This window comes from Chionomys nivalis, chromosome 21 (genome assembly GCF_950005125.1).
Source record: "Chionomys nivalis chromosome 21, mChiNiv1.1, whole genome shotgun sequence".
NCBI classification, from domain to species: Eukaryota; Metazoa; Chordata; class Mammalia; order Rodentia; family Cricetidae; genus Chionomys; species Chionomys nivalis.
In genome coordinates, this window is record NC_080106.1 from 56,783,210 (window position 1) to 56,802,031 (window position 18,822).

General features: G+C 35.0%; 1 protein-coding gene across 1 annotated transcript; it reads left to right on the forward strand.

Annotated features, from left to right (window-relative positions):
* Positions 1 to 8,063: 8,063 nt before the first annotated feature.
* LOC130863410 (olfactory receptor 2B11-like) lies at positions 8,064 to 9,002 on the forward strand. Its single transcript, XM_057753348.1, has one exon. It carries the CDS (start codon positions 8,064 to 8,066, stop codon positions 9,000 to 9,002), a length of 939 nt encoding a protein of 312 aa, XP_057609331.1.
* Positions 9,003 to 18,822: the final 9,820 nt, after the last annotated feature.

Below are 18,822 nucleotides of genomic sequence, written 5' to 3' on the forward strand. Positions count from 1 at the left end.
ATGAGTGAGTACATCCCATGATCTTCTTTTTGGGTCTGGGTTACCTCACTCAGGATCGTATTTTCTATTTCCATCCATTTGCATGCAAAATTCGAGAAGTCATTGTTTTTTACTGCAGAGTAGTACAGTAATGTATATATATTCCACACTTTCTTCATCCATTCTTCTATTGAAGGGCATCTAGGTTGCTTCCAGGTTCTGGCTATTACAAATAATGCTGCTATGAACATAGTTGGACAAATGCTTTTGTCATATGCTAGGGCATCTCTTGGGTATATTCCCAAGAGTGGTATTGCTGGGTCCAGGGGTAGGTTGATCCCAATTTTTCTGAGAAACCGCCACACTGATTTCCAAAGTGGTTGCACAAGTTTGCAGTCCCACCAGCAATGGATGAGGGTACCCCTTTCTCCACAACCTCTCCAGCAAAAGCTATCCTTGGTGTTTTTGATTTTAGCCATTCTGACAGGTGTAAAATGATATCTCAAAGTTGTTTTGATTTGCATTTCTCTGATCGCTAAGGAGGTTGAGCATGACCTTAAGTATCTTTTGGCCATTTTAACTTCTTCTGATGAGAATTCTCTGTTCAGTTCGGTGCCCCATTTTTTAATTGGGTTAATTATCCTTTTAAAGTCTAGTTTCTTGAGTTCTTTATATATTTTGGAGATCAGACCTTTGTCTGTAGCGGGGTTGGTGAAGATCTTCTCCCAGTCAGTAGGCTGCCTTTTTGTCTTAATGACAGTGTCCTTTGCTTTACAGAAGCTTCTCAGTTTCAGGAGATCCCATTTATTCAATGTTGCCCTTAATGTCTGTGCTGCTGGGGTTATACATAGGAAGCGATCTCCTGTGCCCATTTGTTGTAGGGTACTTCCCATTTTCTCTTCTATCAGGTTCAGTGTGTTCAGATTGATATTGAGGTCTTTGATCCATTTGGACTTGAGTTTTGTGCATGGTGATAGATATGGGTCTATTTTCATTCTTCTACAGGTTGACATCCAATTGTGCCAGCACCATTTGTTGAAGATGCTTTCTTTCTTCCATTGTATACTTTTAGCTCCTTTATTGAAAATTAGTTGTTCATAGGTTTGTGGGTTAAAATCCGGGTCTTCTATACGATTCCATTGGTCGACTGCTCTGTTTTTATGCCAGTACCACGCTGTTTTCATTACTGTAGCTCTGTAATAGAGTTTGAAGTCAGGGATGGTAATGCCTCCAGAAGTTCCTTTATTATATAAGATTGTTTTGGCTATCCTGGGTTTTTTGTTTCTCCATATAAAGTTGATTATTGTCCTTTCAAGATCTGTGAAGAATTTTGATGGGATTTTAATGGGGATTGCATTGAATCTATACATTGCCCTTCGTAGAATTGCCATTTTTACTATGTTGATCCTCCCAATCCAGGAGCAAGGGAGATCCTTCCATTTTCTGGTATCCTCTTCAATTTCTTTCTTCAATGCCTTCAAGTTCTTGTAAAATAGATCTTTCACTTCCTTGGTTAGAATTACCCCAATATATTTTATGCTTTTTGTGGCTATCGTGAAAGGTGATGATTCTCTTATTTCCCTCTCTGCTTCCATATCCTTTGTGTATAAGAGGGCGACTGATTTTTTGGAGTTGATCTTGTATCCTGCCACATTACTAAAGGCGTTTATCAGCTGTAGGAGTTCTTTGGTGGAGTTTTCGGGGTCGCTCATGTACACTATCATATCATCTGCACATAATGCAAGTTTAACTTCTTCCTTTCCAATTTGAATCCCCTTTATCCCCTTATGTTGTCTTATTGCTATTGCTAAAACTTCGAGAACTATATTGAAGAGGTATGGAGAGAGTGGACAGCCTTGGCGTGTTCCTGATTTTAGTGGGATGGCTTTAAGTTTCTCTCCATTTAATTTGATATTAGCTGTCGGCTTGCTGTATATAGCTTTAATTAAATTTAGGTATGACCCTTGTATCCCTAATCTCTCCAAAACTTTTATCATAAAGGGATGTTGAATTTTGTCAAATGCTTTTTCAGCGTCTAATGAAATGATCATATGGTTTTTTTCTTTCAGTTTATTTATATTATGGATTACATTGATAGACTTGCATATGTTAAACCAGCCCTGCATCTCTGGTATGAAGCCTACTTGATCATAATGGATAATTTTTCTAATGTGTTCTTGGATTCGGTCTGCCAGAATTTTGTTGAGGATTTTTGCATCGATGTTCATGAGTGAGATTGGCCTGTAATTTTCTTTCTTGGTTGGGTCTTTGTGTGGTTTTGGTATCAGAGTTACTCTAGCTTCATAAAAGGAATTTGGCAATGACTCTTCTGTTTCTATATTGTGAAATACCTTAAGGAGTATAGGTATTAGGTCTTCTTGGAAGTTCTGGTAGAATTCCGCATTGAAACCATCTGGTCCTGGACTTTTTTTGGAAGGGAGGTTTTTGATAACTGCTTCTAATTCTTCACGACTAACAGGTCTATTTAGGCTGTACACCTGGTCCTGGTTTAACTTTGGTATATGGTATTTATCTAAAAAAGTGTCCATTTCTTTTACATTTTCCAGTTTTGTGGCATACAGGCTTTTGTAGTAAGATCTAATGATTCTCTGAATTTCCTCTGTGTCTGTGGTTATGTCTCCCTTTTCATTTCTGATCTTATTAATTTGCAAATTCTCTCTCTGCCGTTTGATTAGTTTGGATAGGGGTTTATCAATCTTGTTGATTTTCTCCAGGAACCAGCTTTTTGATTTATTGATTCTTTCAATTGTTTTCTGTGTCTCTATTTTGTTGATTTCAGCCCTCAGTTTGATTATTTCCAGTCTTCTACCCCTTCTAGGTGAGTCTGCTTCTTTTTTTTCTAGAGCTTTCAGGTGGGCTGTTAAGTCTCCAATGTGTGCTTTCTCTGTTTTCTTTAAGTGGGCAGTTAGTGCTATGAACTTTCCTCTCAGGACTGCTTTCATAGTGTCCCATAGGTTTGAGTATGTTGTTTCTTTATTTTCATTGTCTTCAAGGAAGACTTTAATTTCTTTCTTTATTTCTTCCTTAATCCAGGTATGGTTCAGTAGTTGACTATTCAGTTTCCATGAGTTTGTAGGCTTTCTGGGGGTAGCATTGTTGCTGAATTCTAGCTTTAATCCATGGTGATCTGATAAGATACAGGTGGTTATTAATATTTTTTTGTAACTGTGAATGTTTGCTTTGTTACCGAGTATGTGGTCGATTTTTGAGAAGGTTCCATGAGCTGCAGAGAAGAAGGTATATTCTTTCCTATTTGGGTGGAATATTCTATAGATGTCTGTTAAGTCCATTTGATTCATTACCTCCATTAATTCTCTTATTTCTCTGTTAGGTTTCTGTCTGATTGACCTGTCCATTGGTGAGAGAGGAGTATTAAAGTCTCCTACTATTAATGTGTGCAGTTTGATGGCTGCCTTGAGTTTTAACAATGTTTCTTTTACGTACGTGGGTGCTTTTATATTAGGGGCATAGATATTCAGGATTGAGATTTCATCCTGATGGATTGTTCCTGTTATGAGTAGAAAATGTCCCTCTCCATCTCTTCTGATTGATTTAAGTTTGAAGTCAACTTTGTTAGAAATTAGTATGGCCACACCTGCTTGTTTCCTAGGTCCATTTACTTGATAAGCCTTATCCCAGCCCTTTACTCTGAGTAGGTGCCTGTCTTTGTGGTTGAGGTGTGTTTCTTGTAAACAGCAGAATGTTGGATCCTGTTTTCGTATCCAATCTCTTAGTCTGTGCCTTTTTATAGGAGAGTTGAGTCCATTGACCTTAAGTGATATTAATGACCAGTGGTTGTTAACTCCGGTCATTTTTTTTTTAGTAGTAGATTTTGTGTGTTTCCCTTCTTTGAGATGTGCTGGTAAAGCGTTTCTAGATGTCTGAGTTACTGTGGTCATTGTTGGACTCCTTGATTAGTGATTTTCCTTCTATTACTTTCTGTAAGGCTGGATTTGTGGCTACGTATTGTTTAAATTTGTTTTTATCCTGGAAAATTTTGTTTTCTCCATTTATAGTGAACGAAAGCTTGGCTGGGTATAGTAGTCTGGGCTTGCATCCATGGTCTCTTACTTTCTGCAGTACATCTATCCAGGACCTTCTGGCTTTCATGGTTTCCATAGAGAAGTCAGGTGTAAGTCTGATAGGTTTACCTTTATAAGTAACTTGGCCTTTTTCCTTTGCTGCTCTTCGTATTCTTTCTTTATTCTGTATGCTTTGTGTTTTGATTATTATATGACGAGAGGATGTTTTTTTTTGATCCAGTCTATTCGGTGTTCTGTATGCTTCTTGAACCTTCATAGGTATATCTTTCTTTAGGTTGGGAAAGTTTTCTTCTATAATTTTATTAAATATATTTTCTGGACCGTTGAGCTGCCCTTCTTCTCCTTCTTCTATTCCTATTATTCTTAGGTTTGGTCTTTTTATTGTGTCCCATATTTCCTGAATGTTTTGTGATGAGAATTTGTTGGCCTTGCTGTTTTCTTTGATCAGCGTGTTTATTTTCTCTATGGTATCTTCAGAATCTGAGATTCTTTCTTCTATCTCTTGTATTCTGTTGGTTATGCTTGTTTCTGTAGTCTCTATTCGTTTACCTAGATTTTCCCTGTCCAGCTGGCCTTCTGTTTGTGTTTTCTTCTTTGCCTCCATTTCAGTTTTTAAGTCTTGAACTGTTTCCATTATTTGTTTGATTGTTTTTCCTTGGTTTCCTAGGGTATCATTCACTGATTTACTCAATTCTTCAAACTTTCTGTTATACTTCTCATCCATTTCTATAAGGGCATTTTTTACATGCTGTTTAAGGGCGTCAATCACTTTCATAAAGTCAATTTTATCTACTTCTTCATGATTAAGGTGTTCATGTCCTCCTGTTGTGAGGTCGCTGGGTTCTGGTGGTTTCATATAGTTTTTCAGATTGTTGGGTGAATTCTTGCATTGGCGCCTGCCCATCTCTTTCTCCGAATGCTCCCCTATGGATCTTCTTTTACCGGATCAGGTCTCCTTGCCTACTGATGTACTTTCCCACTGATGGCACCCTGCAGTGATAGCTCTCCTGGTGCTCCAGTGATGTCTCTCCTGTTACCAATATCAGATCTCCGTGCCCAAAGACGGCAATCCTGGTACCCCGATTAGCTCTACCACTGATGGCTCTCCTGGTGCCAAGATCAGATCTCCGTGCAGGTTGGGTAGTTCGTAAACAAAGGCCTTACCTTCTTTGGTGCAGGCAGGCCAGTGAACCAAAGGAAGTCTCGCCTGCCTATTTGCCCTGAGGATTTGCCCCCAGCGCCAGACAGACTGAGCTGGATTGTGTTATGTGCCCAAAGAGGAAAGGGGGCGGAAGGAAGAAGGGTTCTGGATGCAAACTGGGTGGGACAAGAAGAGAGAGGCAGTATGCAGGGTGTAGAGCCCCTGCAGGGAACCCTGGGAGTATAGGGTGGGGGATGAGGAACTTCAGAGTTCCCTGTCCAGGGCTGCTTCCGCCGCCGCCAGTCAGGTCACAAACTCACCCCGCTGCTGTCTCTCCTGGTGCCTAGATCAGATCTCCATGCAGGTTAGGTAGTTTGTAAACAAAGGCCTTACCTTGCTTGATGCAGGCAGGCTGGAGAGACAAAGGAAGTCTCGCCTGCCTACTTGCCCTGAGGATTTGCCCCCAGCGCCAGACAGACTGAGCTGGATGGTGTTATGTGCCCAAAGAGGAAAGGGGGCAGAAGCGAGACATTATGTTTTTGTTTAAGTATTTCTATGCATTTATTGAGATAATGATCTGAGCCTTGCCCTTTATTCTTGCTGATATGTGATATTATAATTTACTTATATGTCAAGCCATGTTGGGTTTCTTACAACGAATTCTACTTAATCATGATGTTTATATTTTTCCACTTTGCTTTGTTATGAACTGGTTTGAGTATCAGGGTATTGCTAGTTTTATATGATGACTCTTGTACTGCACTTCCTTTTCTCCTTAGTTAAGTACTTTGAAGAACACTGAAAGTGATTAGTCTTTTAAGATGTATAAGAATTTATCAATAAATGTTTCACTCTCATTTTATTGTTACTTTTTGGATCCTGACTCAGTTTTATCTGTATATGTGTTTGAATTTCTTTTAATTTTTTTCCAATTTATAAGAAATTGCATTTTTCAAAGCATTACCTAATTGTGCTCTAATTTTCTGTGGTAACTTATAACATCACTTTTTCTATCTGCAGCAATTTGTGTTTTGGGATATTCTATTGATTAGTTTCGCCAAGTTTTTGATAGTGTAGTACATACTTTCAACATCCCAACTCTCCCTTTTTGATGCTTTATTTTGTTCTCTCAGTTTCTAAGAATTTCTGCCCTAATTTTTATTATTATTTTCTTATAATAATTTTGATACTGGTAGTTTTTGTTTTCTTAAACCCTTGATGTACCTTAATAGATAATTTACTTGGAGTATATATATGTATTTCTTTAAATGCAGACCATCAACATCCATAATTTCATAGCAGCTTTCATTCTCTACCTTATACTAATGTTATGTTTATTTGTATTTACCTGTAACCTTGCAAAAATTTTCTTTCTAATTTCTCTTATGCATGATAACACTCATCCTTTAAATATGTGTTGTCTAATCATCATACTTTCGTATAATTTCTAAAATTTCTATTTCTGTTCATCTATATTATATTCCATTATAATTTGATATGAGATTATTTCAATATTTCCATTCATTACAACATGCTTTATGTTTTAAAATATGTTTTATTTTACAAAACCACCAATGGCTGTTGAAAAGAATATTTATCCTGTGACTGTTTCAGTAGAACATTCCATGAATTTCTTTTAATTCCTGCTTGATTCAATTCTGATGTGTTCTTACTGGTGTTTTGTTTGTTTGTTTTGTTTTGTCTGGATGGACAATCTGTTATTGACAATGTATTATTAATGCCACTTACTGTCGTCATGTTAGAATCTGTTAATCTATTTTGGTTAAGTACTCAATGAATTTGGGTATGCCAACACTTGGTATATATGATCCACTCCCATTGAATTGTTTCCTTTATTAATACAGAGTTATCTTTTATAATCACTAATACCGCTTGCTTTTAGGTTGTATTTTCTTGTAATATCACTTTTATTCTGTTTCCCTTTGCAAATGAGATGTGTTTCTTATATACAGAAAACAATTGTTTCCTGTATTTTACTCCAGTCTGCTTGCCTTTTAATTGGAGGATTGAGATTATTAATTCTGAAAGGTATGTAGAACTTTCCACCATATTTTCATTTGTGTAAGGTTGGGTTCCTCTTTAATCAGTTTTATTGTTTATATTGGGCAATATGTTTTTTACCACTCCCCTCCCTTTCTTCTCCCCTTCTACCGTTTCCCATGATCCACATACTTCCAATTTACTCTCTTCTGTAATCTTTATATCAGAATTTATTACTTTACTACTGAGATTCATGCTTTTCTGTATACTCACAGTGGTGTTTATGTGTGCATGTATGCATGGATATATGGATGGATAGATGTCTGTGAGTAGAATTCTTGAAAGAATATTCTGTAGCACTGGCTTCATGATCAGACATTCCTTTAGTGTTCATCATGAATTTTTTAATGTTTGTATTTAGCTATGAATAATATCTTTTCTGGACACAGCAATCTAGTTTGGCAAAATTTTTTATTAAGAAATTAAAGTAGGTCAATCCATACTGTCTTGGCTGTTAGAGTTTGTGTGATTAAAGCTAGAGTTAATTCTTTGTAAATTTTTTATTGTTTATGTATATTGTGCTTTTGTGTGGAGGAGATATATGCTCACAAGTAGAGAAATGGGCATTGGATTTTTTGGAGCTGGAGAAACAGGTAGTTGTGTGTCACTCATTATAGGTACTGGGAATCCAACTTGGGCCTTCTAGAAGAACATTAATAAGTCATCTCTCCAGATCCCAAGAACAACAAAAAACTGAATTTTCCTTTATATGTGACTGGCACTTCTCTCAATTTTCAATAATTGTTCTTTATTCTATATTCTTATTGTTTTAAATTGACATGGCACTTCAAACTGTAGGTAAAAGAAATCAAAGGAGAATGGCAATAATCAATGAAAGCTATCCAGAAGAATTCATTCTACTGGGCTTTTCTGATCATCCATGGCTGGAACTCCCTCTCTTCATTATTCTTCTGATAACATACCCTACAGCTTTGATTGGGAACATTGCCATAATTCTTGTATCCTCCTTAGAACCCCATCTTCACAGCCCCATGTATTTCTTCCTCACAAATCTCTCCTTTCTGGACATGTGCTACACCACAAGCATTGTGCCTCAGATGCTGTTTAATCTTAGAAGCTCTAGAAAGACCATTAGTTACATTGGATGTGTTGTTCAGCTTTATGTCTTTCACATAATGGGAGGCACAGAATGTTTGCTTTTGGCTATTATGTCCTTTGATCGCTATGTGGCTATCTGCAGACCTCTCCACTACACTCTCATCATGAATCAACGAGTTTGTATATTGTTAGTGTCTATTATGTGGCTAACTGGTGTGATCTTTGCTTTTTCAGAGGCTACACTTACATTACAATTGCCACTGTGTGGCATTGATAGACTGGATCACTTACTGTGTGAGATTCCAGTTCTCATAAAGACAGCCTGTGGTGAAAAAGAGGCTAATGAGCTGGCACTTTCCGTGGTATGCATTTTCATATTGGCTGTTCCTCTGTGCTTAATTCTTGCTTCTTATGTTAATATTGGATGTGCAGTACTCAGAATTAAATCTTCTGAAGGAAGGAGAAAGGCTTTTGGGACATGTTCCTCTCATCTTATTGTAGTTTCTTTATTTTATGGTCCAGCCATTAGCATGTACCTTCAGCCTTCTTCATCCATCGCAAGGGACCAACCCAAGTTCATGGCTCTCTTTTATGCAGTAATAACTCCTACACTGAATCCCTTCATCTATACCTTAAGGAATAAGGATGTAAAGGGAGCCTTAAAAAAGCTGTTGAGAAGCATTTTCACTTCAAACTGAAAGCTCATTGATATCAAATGAAATAGTTTAAAGATTGTAGTAGTTTTAGATTGGTTTCTCTAATAATGCTCATATTATTCACATTCATAAAACATGTCCTTGCCAGATTTGTTTCATTTCTAGCACTTTCATAATCACATTGTATGTTAAAATTTTATAATCAAATTCTGTAATAATTTTATAATCAAGTTGGATCCTCAAATATGTACCAATTTGGACACATATTTGTGAAAATACAGAAAGAAAACAGGAGTTCTTTTCCAGTTGATTCACCGTGTTAAGTGATGAGAATAATTAATAAATTATAAGTTTGTTATGTCTAATTCAATTATTGTAAAGTCATGCTCAATAAAATAGCATCAGTGGGCTTTCAGTCAGTGTCACCTCCTAAACAATTCTTTACAATATGCTTAATCATGTCTTTATCAAAACTCAGAGAATGTTCATGCTTTCACAAAAAGCATTGTGAATTTTTCTTGTGAGTTGGAATAAGTGTTTGATGTTTAAATAAAAAATTTCTCATGAGATATTAAAAGTGCAAAGAGATGAAAACTATGAGTAAACTTTTAATTCTTCTTTTAAACATAAGTAATATGAATCTTGAATCAATAAGAAAAAAGGAAGTGACATTAATGTACTAATGAAGTGCAGTCTGGAAACACTTCAGAGAATAAACGGGACGTTTAGATGTGCCTTTGAAAGTTATCATGAATCAATATGAGAAAATTATTTTTTATAATGTGGAAGCAAGTGAATTACAAAAATAAATAATAAACATATTTTTGATAAAGCATATTTGAGAGGAGAATGATATTCAAGATATTTTCCATTACAAATTTGAATTTCTACAATATATTTGTCAAATTTATAGCCCAAACTTAAAATTTTCAAGTAAAATTTCTCACAATTGATGAAAGAAAATTATTAATTTGATGTGGAAATTTTGTTACTTCATAAGCCATTGTTGAGGGAACATATGTTCACTGTTACATAGAGCTGATCAGGAAAAAAAAAGAGATACAGAGGGAGAAAGGGGAGGGAGTGAGAGAGGAGCACTATAACACTCAAGGCTCATCCCCAGTGACCCATTTTCTCCATTTAGGCTCCAACCTCTAAAAGTTCAACTTCCCAAAACATTAGCATTAACTGTGTCCCAAATATTCAAACATGTGAGTCATAGAGTAGGCATTTTATGCACGTGCCATAACATAAGCGAATCCTCATTAGACTGAGGTCAGTTTTCTCAGCATAAACTTTACAGTGATGTAGAGTTAGATGAAAACAGGATTAGGTGATCAAATGCTGAGAGGAAAAATGTCACAAACTAAAAATGTTATACAATGGAAATCTATCCTTCAGAAGTGAAAGAGAAATAAAACATTGTTCAGACAAAAACGAAACATAACAAAACAAAAAATAAGGACAACAAAACAAAAAACAGGGAATTCATCACCACCAAATCCCGAAAATTCTCAATAAGAAGTCCTGCATTAGAAACAAAAGGATGATAACCACCATTATAAAACCACATGACTATACAGAGTTCATTAGAATAAATTCACAAAATACAGCTTATGTTAAACCTTTGTTAACATAATTAAACTTTATTGCAGCATAACACTACTTCCAGGTGTAGTGATACAAATCTCAATCAATCCTAATGCTCAACAATCTGGGGCAAGAAGGTTGGTGTTTGTCAGGGATCATGCTAGACGAACAGCAAGAAGCTTTGAAACTAATGGAAAATGATTTGCTGATCATCATAAACATGATGGGTGTGTCTTGGAGAGACAGAGGACATCATACTGTTATTGAGTATAGCTCTGCTTATTGGCCTCGAAGTCACCACATCTCTCATAATCTATGAGTCATATGAAAACTGTAAGGGGGTTATAATCCCCTCACTTGGCAATGTTATTGGTACTTACAATAATAGTGATTGACTTTTTCATAGCATTGTTGCTGGAGCAGATCAATAATTCAACTACCAACGACAGAAAGAATTTAAAAATGTAGATTGTTAGTAAAATTAAACTAAGAATTTTTTCTTAATGGCTTTAATGTAGAAAACAATTTTGAGAAACAATTTAAAGTTTAGAAAGACACACTTTCAATAGTTGAGTGAGGGACTCACTGAGGTCAAGGAGTAAGAAAAAAGGCAACCTGATTATTACTAGGTGATGTTTCTCTTTTGCTAGAGAAGGTTTGGTGACCAAAGACAATGCTTAAATTTTTGTAGTCCCTTGAGTTCCTGATTTCCTGGTGTGATTTACTAAAAACATTGTTGATGAGTAAGTATGCACTCTGAGGATTAAAGTATAAATGATTGTTTTATATATGTGTGTGTGTTTATATTTGTGATTCTTTTAAGATTTTTTATAAGATTACCATTTGAGATGAATAATGAAAGGATTATTTCTTTGTAACCACAAAATGCAGCCTGACAGTAAAATAAATGGCTAAAAAGAAAAAAATAAATGGCTAAAAAGAAAACCTTGCTTCCTTACCTTAATCTAAACAAGCTGCTTAAACCTAATGCCTTGCTTACTTAACAGTTTGTTAATTAATTAAAAAAGAATCATTGCTTTGTAAAAAAATTAATACAAAAAATGTTTAACTACTTTTGGGCTTCTAAGAAAAACATGTAACTTGTTACCATATTGTGATTTCTTCCTGTGTAAAGATTTTAATTTGTTTTTAGAGAATGTGTAACTTATTGGGAGATAATCCTTTCTTGCATAGAAATTTTTGTCTTAGGAGATATAAAATGGAAGAGAAAAATAAAAGATGTATAAGGAAAAAAGTAGAAAGAAAACAACAGGAAAGATACAGCAGAAGAACAACTGGAAAGAAGAAAGAGAAAAATAAAATGAAGAATTAAGCTTTGGCCCTCAGAGAAAGTTCCCAAGTGTCTCTGTGTGTCTGTCCAATAGTTCATGGACTCCATACCTCCTCAACAGTACCTGGCCTGCTGAGGTCAGTTCCCTAGACATGAGTTCAAGGCTACCCTGGGCAAAGGCTGCTTTTGAGAAAGCTCATGTCTAAAAACAAAATAAAAACAATCACATAAAACATACTTAGAAGGTTTGAGAATATTTTATTCCTATAACAATCTGATGTTCATGGCCTGTGAGATTGCTCAGTAATCAAAAGAACTTGCTTATCAAGGCTGTGACCTGAGTTCAATCCTTAGAAGACAAAAATGAAAAATAGAAATGACTTTCCATATTGTTCTACTTCCCCATACACCATGGCACTGCAACTATCCACAACAGGCACTCGTACCACATACACACATAATGCACATGCAGACAAACACAGTACTTATAATATTTTCTTAAGAACTGAAAATTTGATGTTCAAAAAGTAGGCCTCCCCAAAGTATAAGTTTCCAACATTAGATAGTTGTTCTAGTTAGTTTTTGTCATCTTGACACAAGCTGAAGTCATCTAGGGATGACCTTCAGTAGAGAAAACTTACCGATTGGCTTGTAAGCAAGCCTATGAGATATTTTCTTCATTAATGGTTGATTATGAGATCTCAAACCATTGAGAGCTGTGCCACCTCTAGGCAAGTGATCCTAGTTTATATAACAGAGCAGGCTGGTCAAGGCCTGGGAAGCAGCATTCCTCCATGATCTCTGCTTCAGTTTTTGCTCCCATGCTCCTGCTTTGTTTGAGTTTCTGCTTTGTCCTTCTTCAGCAATGAATTATAATTGTGACGTGTAAGTCAAGAAAACCTTTCTGCCATCTAGTTAGTTGTCCTTGATCATGGTCCTCATCCCAGTATCCGAAACCTAAACAACATAAAACTTTATTAAGTAGATGTAACCTGTAAAACATTTTGAACTGATATTTTGAAGTATTATAGTTGGTTTAAATACATTACTGTTCTATAATTCATATTTTTAGGAAATGTTAATTTATTATATGGAAGAGAACCTGTATGAAGGGATGAAGAAAATCACTGTCTATTGATGGATGCATAAATTAGCGCAAATTATAAAAATCATATATACATAAGAAACCAGCACTGAATAACCAAAATATATGAAGAAAATACCATCAGACATAAGATACATTGCAAAAACTTACCTTTGGTAAATTCAAAGTTCCATTTTTTTCATGGACATTATCTTAAATAACAGAGTTAGGTAAACAGGATGCCTGAAGAACAGAATTGAGATTAGATCTCAGGATTTCACCAAAATAAAATAGATTCAAGAGGGATCAAAATATTTAAATATAAAGACCATAATCTACAGTAGGAAAAATGAATAGCTCAATGAAAACAATAAAACAAAACAGGGTAGACAGACAAGGGAATGGCTATTTTTGAAGCAGTGAGAAACAGAAAATTTGTTAAAGCTAAGTACACCTTCTTATATTGGTGTAACATACAGTATCCCAAAACAGTTATGATAGTAACACTGAAGATGGCTGTTTTCAGATAATAAAATAGTAAAGCATGTTTTAAGAATTACCAAAATGTGACAGAATGTGTGCTTACCAAAGTAGTGCATGTCATTAGAAAAATGACCTAGAGAAACTTGTCTAATAAGGGTGCCACAAACCTTCCACTTATAAAAACTATCTCCAAAGTACAATAAAGAGAAATAAGAAGGGAAAAAAGACCATACTCTAAAATTGTCAGAAAAAAATGGGGAGAACATTGTATGACATTAGTTTGGATAAGAATTGCCTGTATAAGAATGCAAATGCATAGGTAACAAAAGGATAAAATTAGTCAAACATGATTTTTTTCAACGTGAAAAGTTTCTGTAAAACAAAGGAAATAATAAGTGAACAGATAATCTATAGTAGAGAAGATTGGAATCAACAGTACAGCATTAATTTATAAAATTATTATTACCTAGGGAAAATAGTGTTAATATTACTTTACGTTGGAAAGAATTGTATCATATTGCTCAAAATATACCAAAGAAATTTTGAATGTACTCATTATGATGGAGTGATAAATATTTGGGATAAGGATAGCTTAAGTAGTCTCAACTACTGTCCAACCTATAATATATAAATAAACCAAAACATCGCATCGTATCCCTAATTAGTTAATTTTCTTTGCAGTCATAAAACACCACAACCAAAGGCACCTTACAGAAGAAATAATTTGTTTGGCTGTTAGTCTGCAATGGTATGGAAGGCATGGAAGCAGCCACAGGAAGCTGAGAGATCACATCTTAAATGTACAAAGAAGCAGAAAAAGCAAACTGAATATGTGCAAGATTATAAAGTATCAAAGTCTACCACCAGTGATGTATTTCTTTCAGTCAAGGCTCTAGGGTTCAAAAGTTCTATAACCTCCCCAAACAGAGTCACCAACTTGGGAACCAAGTGTTCAAACACATGAATCCATGGGAATATATTTTATTCAAACTACCACAATCCCCAATTATGAGAAATTACTAATTTTCAATAACAAAATAAATACGTGCATACATTCTCTTATCAATATTTGAATGATATATAGAAATGCCCTTGAAAATGAAAGATTTCCTCCTAGATAGAGGCTTCCTAAGTTTTAAAAATTAAAAAGCTTGAAAATCTCAGGAAGTCCATAAAGTTAACACAATTCACAAGGTCCCTCCCAAAGGTTATAGAAGCAACATTGCTATTGAGAAGAAACTTGCAGCTGAGACAATTTGTTTGGAGTAGACTCTCAGACATGTGGGGCTGCCCAAAAGTCATATACTTAGCATCCATTCCTTGGTAGTCTTTTTAGTGCTACAAATCTTGTGAACCTTCCATGCTTCTGTAAGTAACTGCAGTAGACTCACTGATCCTCCAAGTTAGACTTTGGTGGAATCTTTTCTTTGGTCATCAGTGCCTATCTGGGTGAAGAGACATTTGTGCAAATCACCAAAAGAAAATTCTTACAGAATGATTTAAACATAAAATGTATGTAGTGAATTAGGAAATTTAATGAGTTTATTTTAAACTGCATCTAATAATAGAAGAGACTTGCTTACCACCCAACTAAGGAGATAATTAACTGTATGTAAGAAGCAAATCCACAAAGAACTCTGTCCCTAGGAACATTTTCTCCTAATTCAACGAGGATAAAGCTACATAAATGATCTGCTTAAGAACCATCCCAGGAGTTTTGGAAGCAGTATAAAAATATCACATATGGATCATTCCATGTATTTTCTACCATTGTCTGCCTAACACAGCATTTCCTTTTTGTCATAGTTCATCAATCACTTGCTTAGTCCATCAATTACCTGAAATTGTTAAACCCTGTATTCTTCTGTTAACTAAAGTTTCTTAATCTGTACCTGAAAATAAAAGAACTCTGAATTCCTTTATGTTTCCTTCTTGTTGAAGATTATCAAAACAAGGTAAGTCAAAAGACACATTTCCATGGGTCATGCATTTCAGGAAAGAATGCAATGTATGTAGCATTTAATGAACTTAGTAATTAATAGCATTTAATAGCCTTTCATTTCAGGAAATCTTCTCTGGAACTTGGAAATCCTGATTCACTGACTCTGAGAACAAGTAGATCTTTTCATAAGTAATATCTCTTTTATCTACTTCTTACTTGAAACACCAATAAAAGTATTAAATTTCATGAACTACTATATATGAAATATTAAATGACAGAATTATGTCACATATAAACATTTTATATAATAATTTCATTAATATTAACACACAAAATATAGATTATCTTGAGACTTTTCCTTTGTATAAATAATTTAAAAATCTGTGGCCAAGTTTTTCATGACTTGTTGACATATTTTATCTATGTGTTTCAGTCTTAGATAAAATAACCAGTATTACTTTTTTGATCTTTCCCTATATGGTATATGTATAATATATATGTATATAGATTATTTACATATAGTGTGTGTGCGTGTGTCTGTGTGTGCATGTGCTCTAAGGAGATATCTAATAGAGTTTGAGCCACCCTAAGGTGATTTAGAAATTTCTAGATAAGAAATTTCTGTGTATTAAAATAGCAATCTAATTTATCAGAAGCCAAAGATACAGTAATCTAAGTATGAAAATACGGAAATACTATGAGATAATGTGGTAAAGTTAAGGGAGTGGGGATAAGATTAACGAACTTGTGTATATTTTAGGGCAAGTGAAACAAACCACACATCAATGACCCTCATTAGGCTCTGATAGATCAGATCAAACCCGACACACAAATTCAGTGTAAATGTCACATATCAAATTGTATCTTTATAAGACAGAGAGACACAAAACAGTTAAAAATGTCACTAAAAAACAAGAATTCTGTCAGGAGATTCTTGGAAAAAGGAAATGTATGTTATTTGAGGTGGAAAAATTGCAAAAGTCCTCCCACAATTAATAGTTACAAGAAGAGAAATATGCTGGGATAAGCTAATGCTGACTAATCTGTTTTCTCAGTTGTCCACCTTGGAGAACTCGCAACCCTGTTTCTACACAGCAGAAACTTTCTTCATGTATTGTAGAACGAAGCCGGACTTGATTCTAGCATTGAAAATAAAGTTATTGGATCTATAATTAAATATGCTTGTTTTGTCTTTTGACATAGATGGTAACCATTAACAAATTAACCTACAAATAATATGTCAACAATAAGAAACCTTAAAATAATACAAAAAATACTGCATCAATTACTGTCTTTGAAGACAAATACAGATACTTATAAAGAACTTAGAGTATTAAATATAAATTTGCCTTTTAAATATTAAAGTGTTGCTAGTGTATAAGAATACAAAATGTGATTAATAACATTGTTAAATAAATGGACAAAATTGTCTTATAGTTATAAAATTGTATGGGTAGATAGAAAATATAAATGTATAATTTTATAGTCTAAGTTATTTCATAATTTTTTATATAAGACATCTCTTATTTTCTCAAAATATTATTACTCAGGTACTGGATATTGTGGTTTAGTATGTATGTGTCTTTTATCTGAAAAGAGAGTGTATATAGAGTTCGATAATGTAAATTAACTTTCAAATCTTAGTCTCTGAGCTAGATTTTTCTCCTGGCAATTTCTGTAGTAGGAGCTGCGGGCTCCTGCCACCCCAGCTCCTAGTCGCCTAGCTAGCTTATGCCCCAAAATAACAACACACAAATTGTATTCATTTAAACACTGCTTGGCCCATTAACTCTAGCCATTACAGGCTAATTCTCATATCCCGATCAACCCATCTCTAATAATCTGTGTAGCATCAGTCTTACTGGGAAAGATTCAGCATGTCTGACCTGGCGGCTTGCTTCATCACGTCTGCCCTGAGAGGAGCTGCATGGTGTCTGAGCTCACTTCCTCTTCCTCCCAGCATTCTTTTCTGTTTACTCCACCCACCTATGTTCTAACCTATTTGGGCCAAGCAGTTTCTTTATTTTTAAACCAATGACCTTCCTCCATCATTTCCCCTTTTTCTGTTTAAACAAAAAAAAGGAAGGCTTTAACTTTAACACAGCAAAATTACATATAACAAAACAGTTATCAAGCAAGAATTACATTTACAATATTTACATCTACTTTATCTTTTATCATAACAAAGGAAAACTATAACTATAACTAACTATTCTTCAACTCCATCAAAGACTCCAGAAAGATACAAATTACCTAAACAAACAAGAAATAAGCAACCTCCAAACTCTAGAAATGACAGAGACATCTCACTGCCTTGACAGTCACCCAAAGTTTCTCTGTATGGTTGTGGCATCCATCTTCGGCCTACAGGCCCATAGTTTCCAACAGACATTTCCATGAAGCAGGAAATTTCAAAGACACTTGAGTCACTATCTGCTGTGTCCTGCAGAATGTCTCACAGACTCTTTCATGAATCAGGAACCCCAAAAGATCATCTCACCTTTAGGCAAGTTCAGTAGTCCTCTCTCTGTGGGTTCTTTGTGTCCAGTTTATGCAACAATCCAGGCAAATGTAACGGTGTAAACGAATGCAGATAGATTGTAAAAATATATACAGCTTTAATGGGGAAATAGACTTACAGAACCACCGTTCCACAGAGACCAGGAAAGCAGACGCGCTGCCAGCACGCTCGCCAGATTTATAGGTAAACATTAGCCCGAGGTGAACATGCCCCCTAAGGGGCGGGACTTATCCCTACAGGCAATCAAAAAATACTTCATATTCATAAATGTAACTATAGTTATAGATAGTATGTCTTTTGTAAGTGTATAAATACATTTTAAGACAGGGTAATACATGTAATACAAAAATGCCAAAGGTGAATGTATTAGCTCAAATTAAATAAGGCTTTCAATTATTTCAAAGTCTAAGTATTACACAAGAAAAATTGCAGTGTTAAAACCAATAAAGTTTTTTGTTTAATGTCAATGAATTGTGTTGTTGAATAATAAAGTTACATTTTGGGATAGCAAGATGGTTCAGATGGTCAAAGCCCTTGCTGCCCAAGACTGACTTCCTGAGTTTGATCCTTAGAACTCAGGGTAGAAAGTGGAAAGTCACTTCCAGAAGTTGTCCCTCTGACCACACAACTCATATGCATTCTGTGCCACTCAGATACCCATACTTGTCCAACTCATTCACACACACACAACAATAATACATAAAACATTTACAAAGAATTTACATTTATAAGTTCTAAATAGCTCAGATATATTGTTTAACACTGTTCTTCTTGCTCCTGGCAGAAATAATTATTCTGATGATTTTGCAATTGATGAAATCATATTAATGTTGTTTTCTTTTTATCCTATTATTTATAACCAATTTGACTATTTAAACAATGCCCACAGCACTTATTTGAAATCCTCTATTCTGTAACATGCTGGGGATAATATTTTTTAAGGCCTGATTG

What these genes read in the sequence shown, in the direction of transcription:
- LOC130863410 (XM_057753348.1), top strand. Translation starts at nt 8,064, where the DNA reads ATGGCAATAATCAATGAAAGCTATCCAGAAGAATTCATTCTACTGGGC.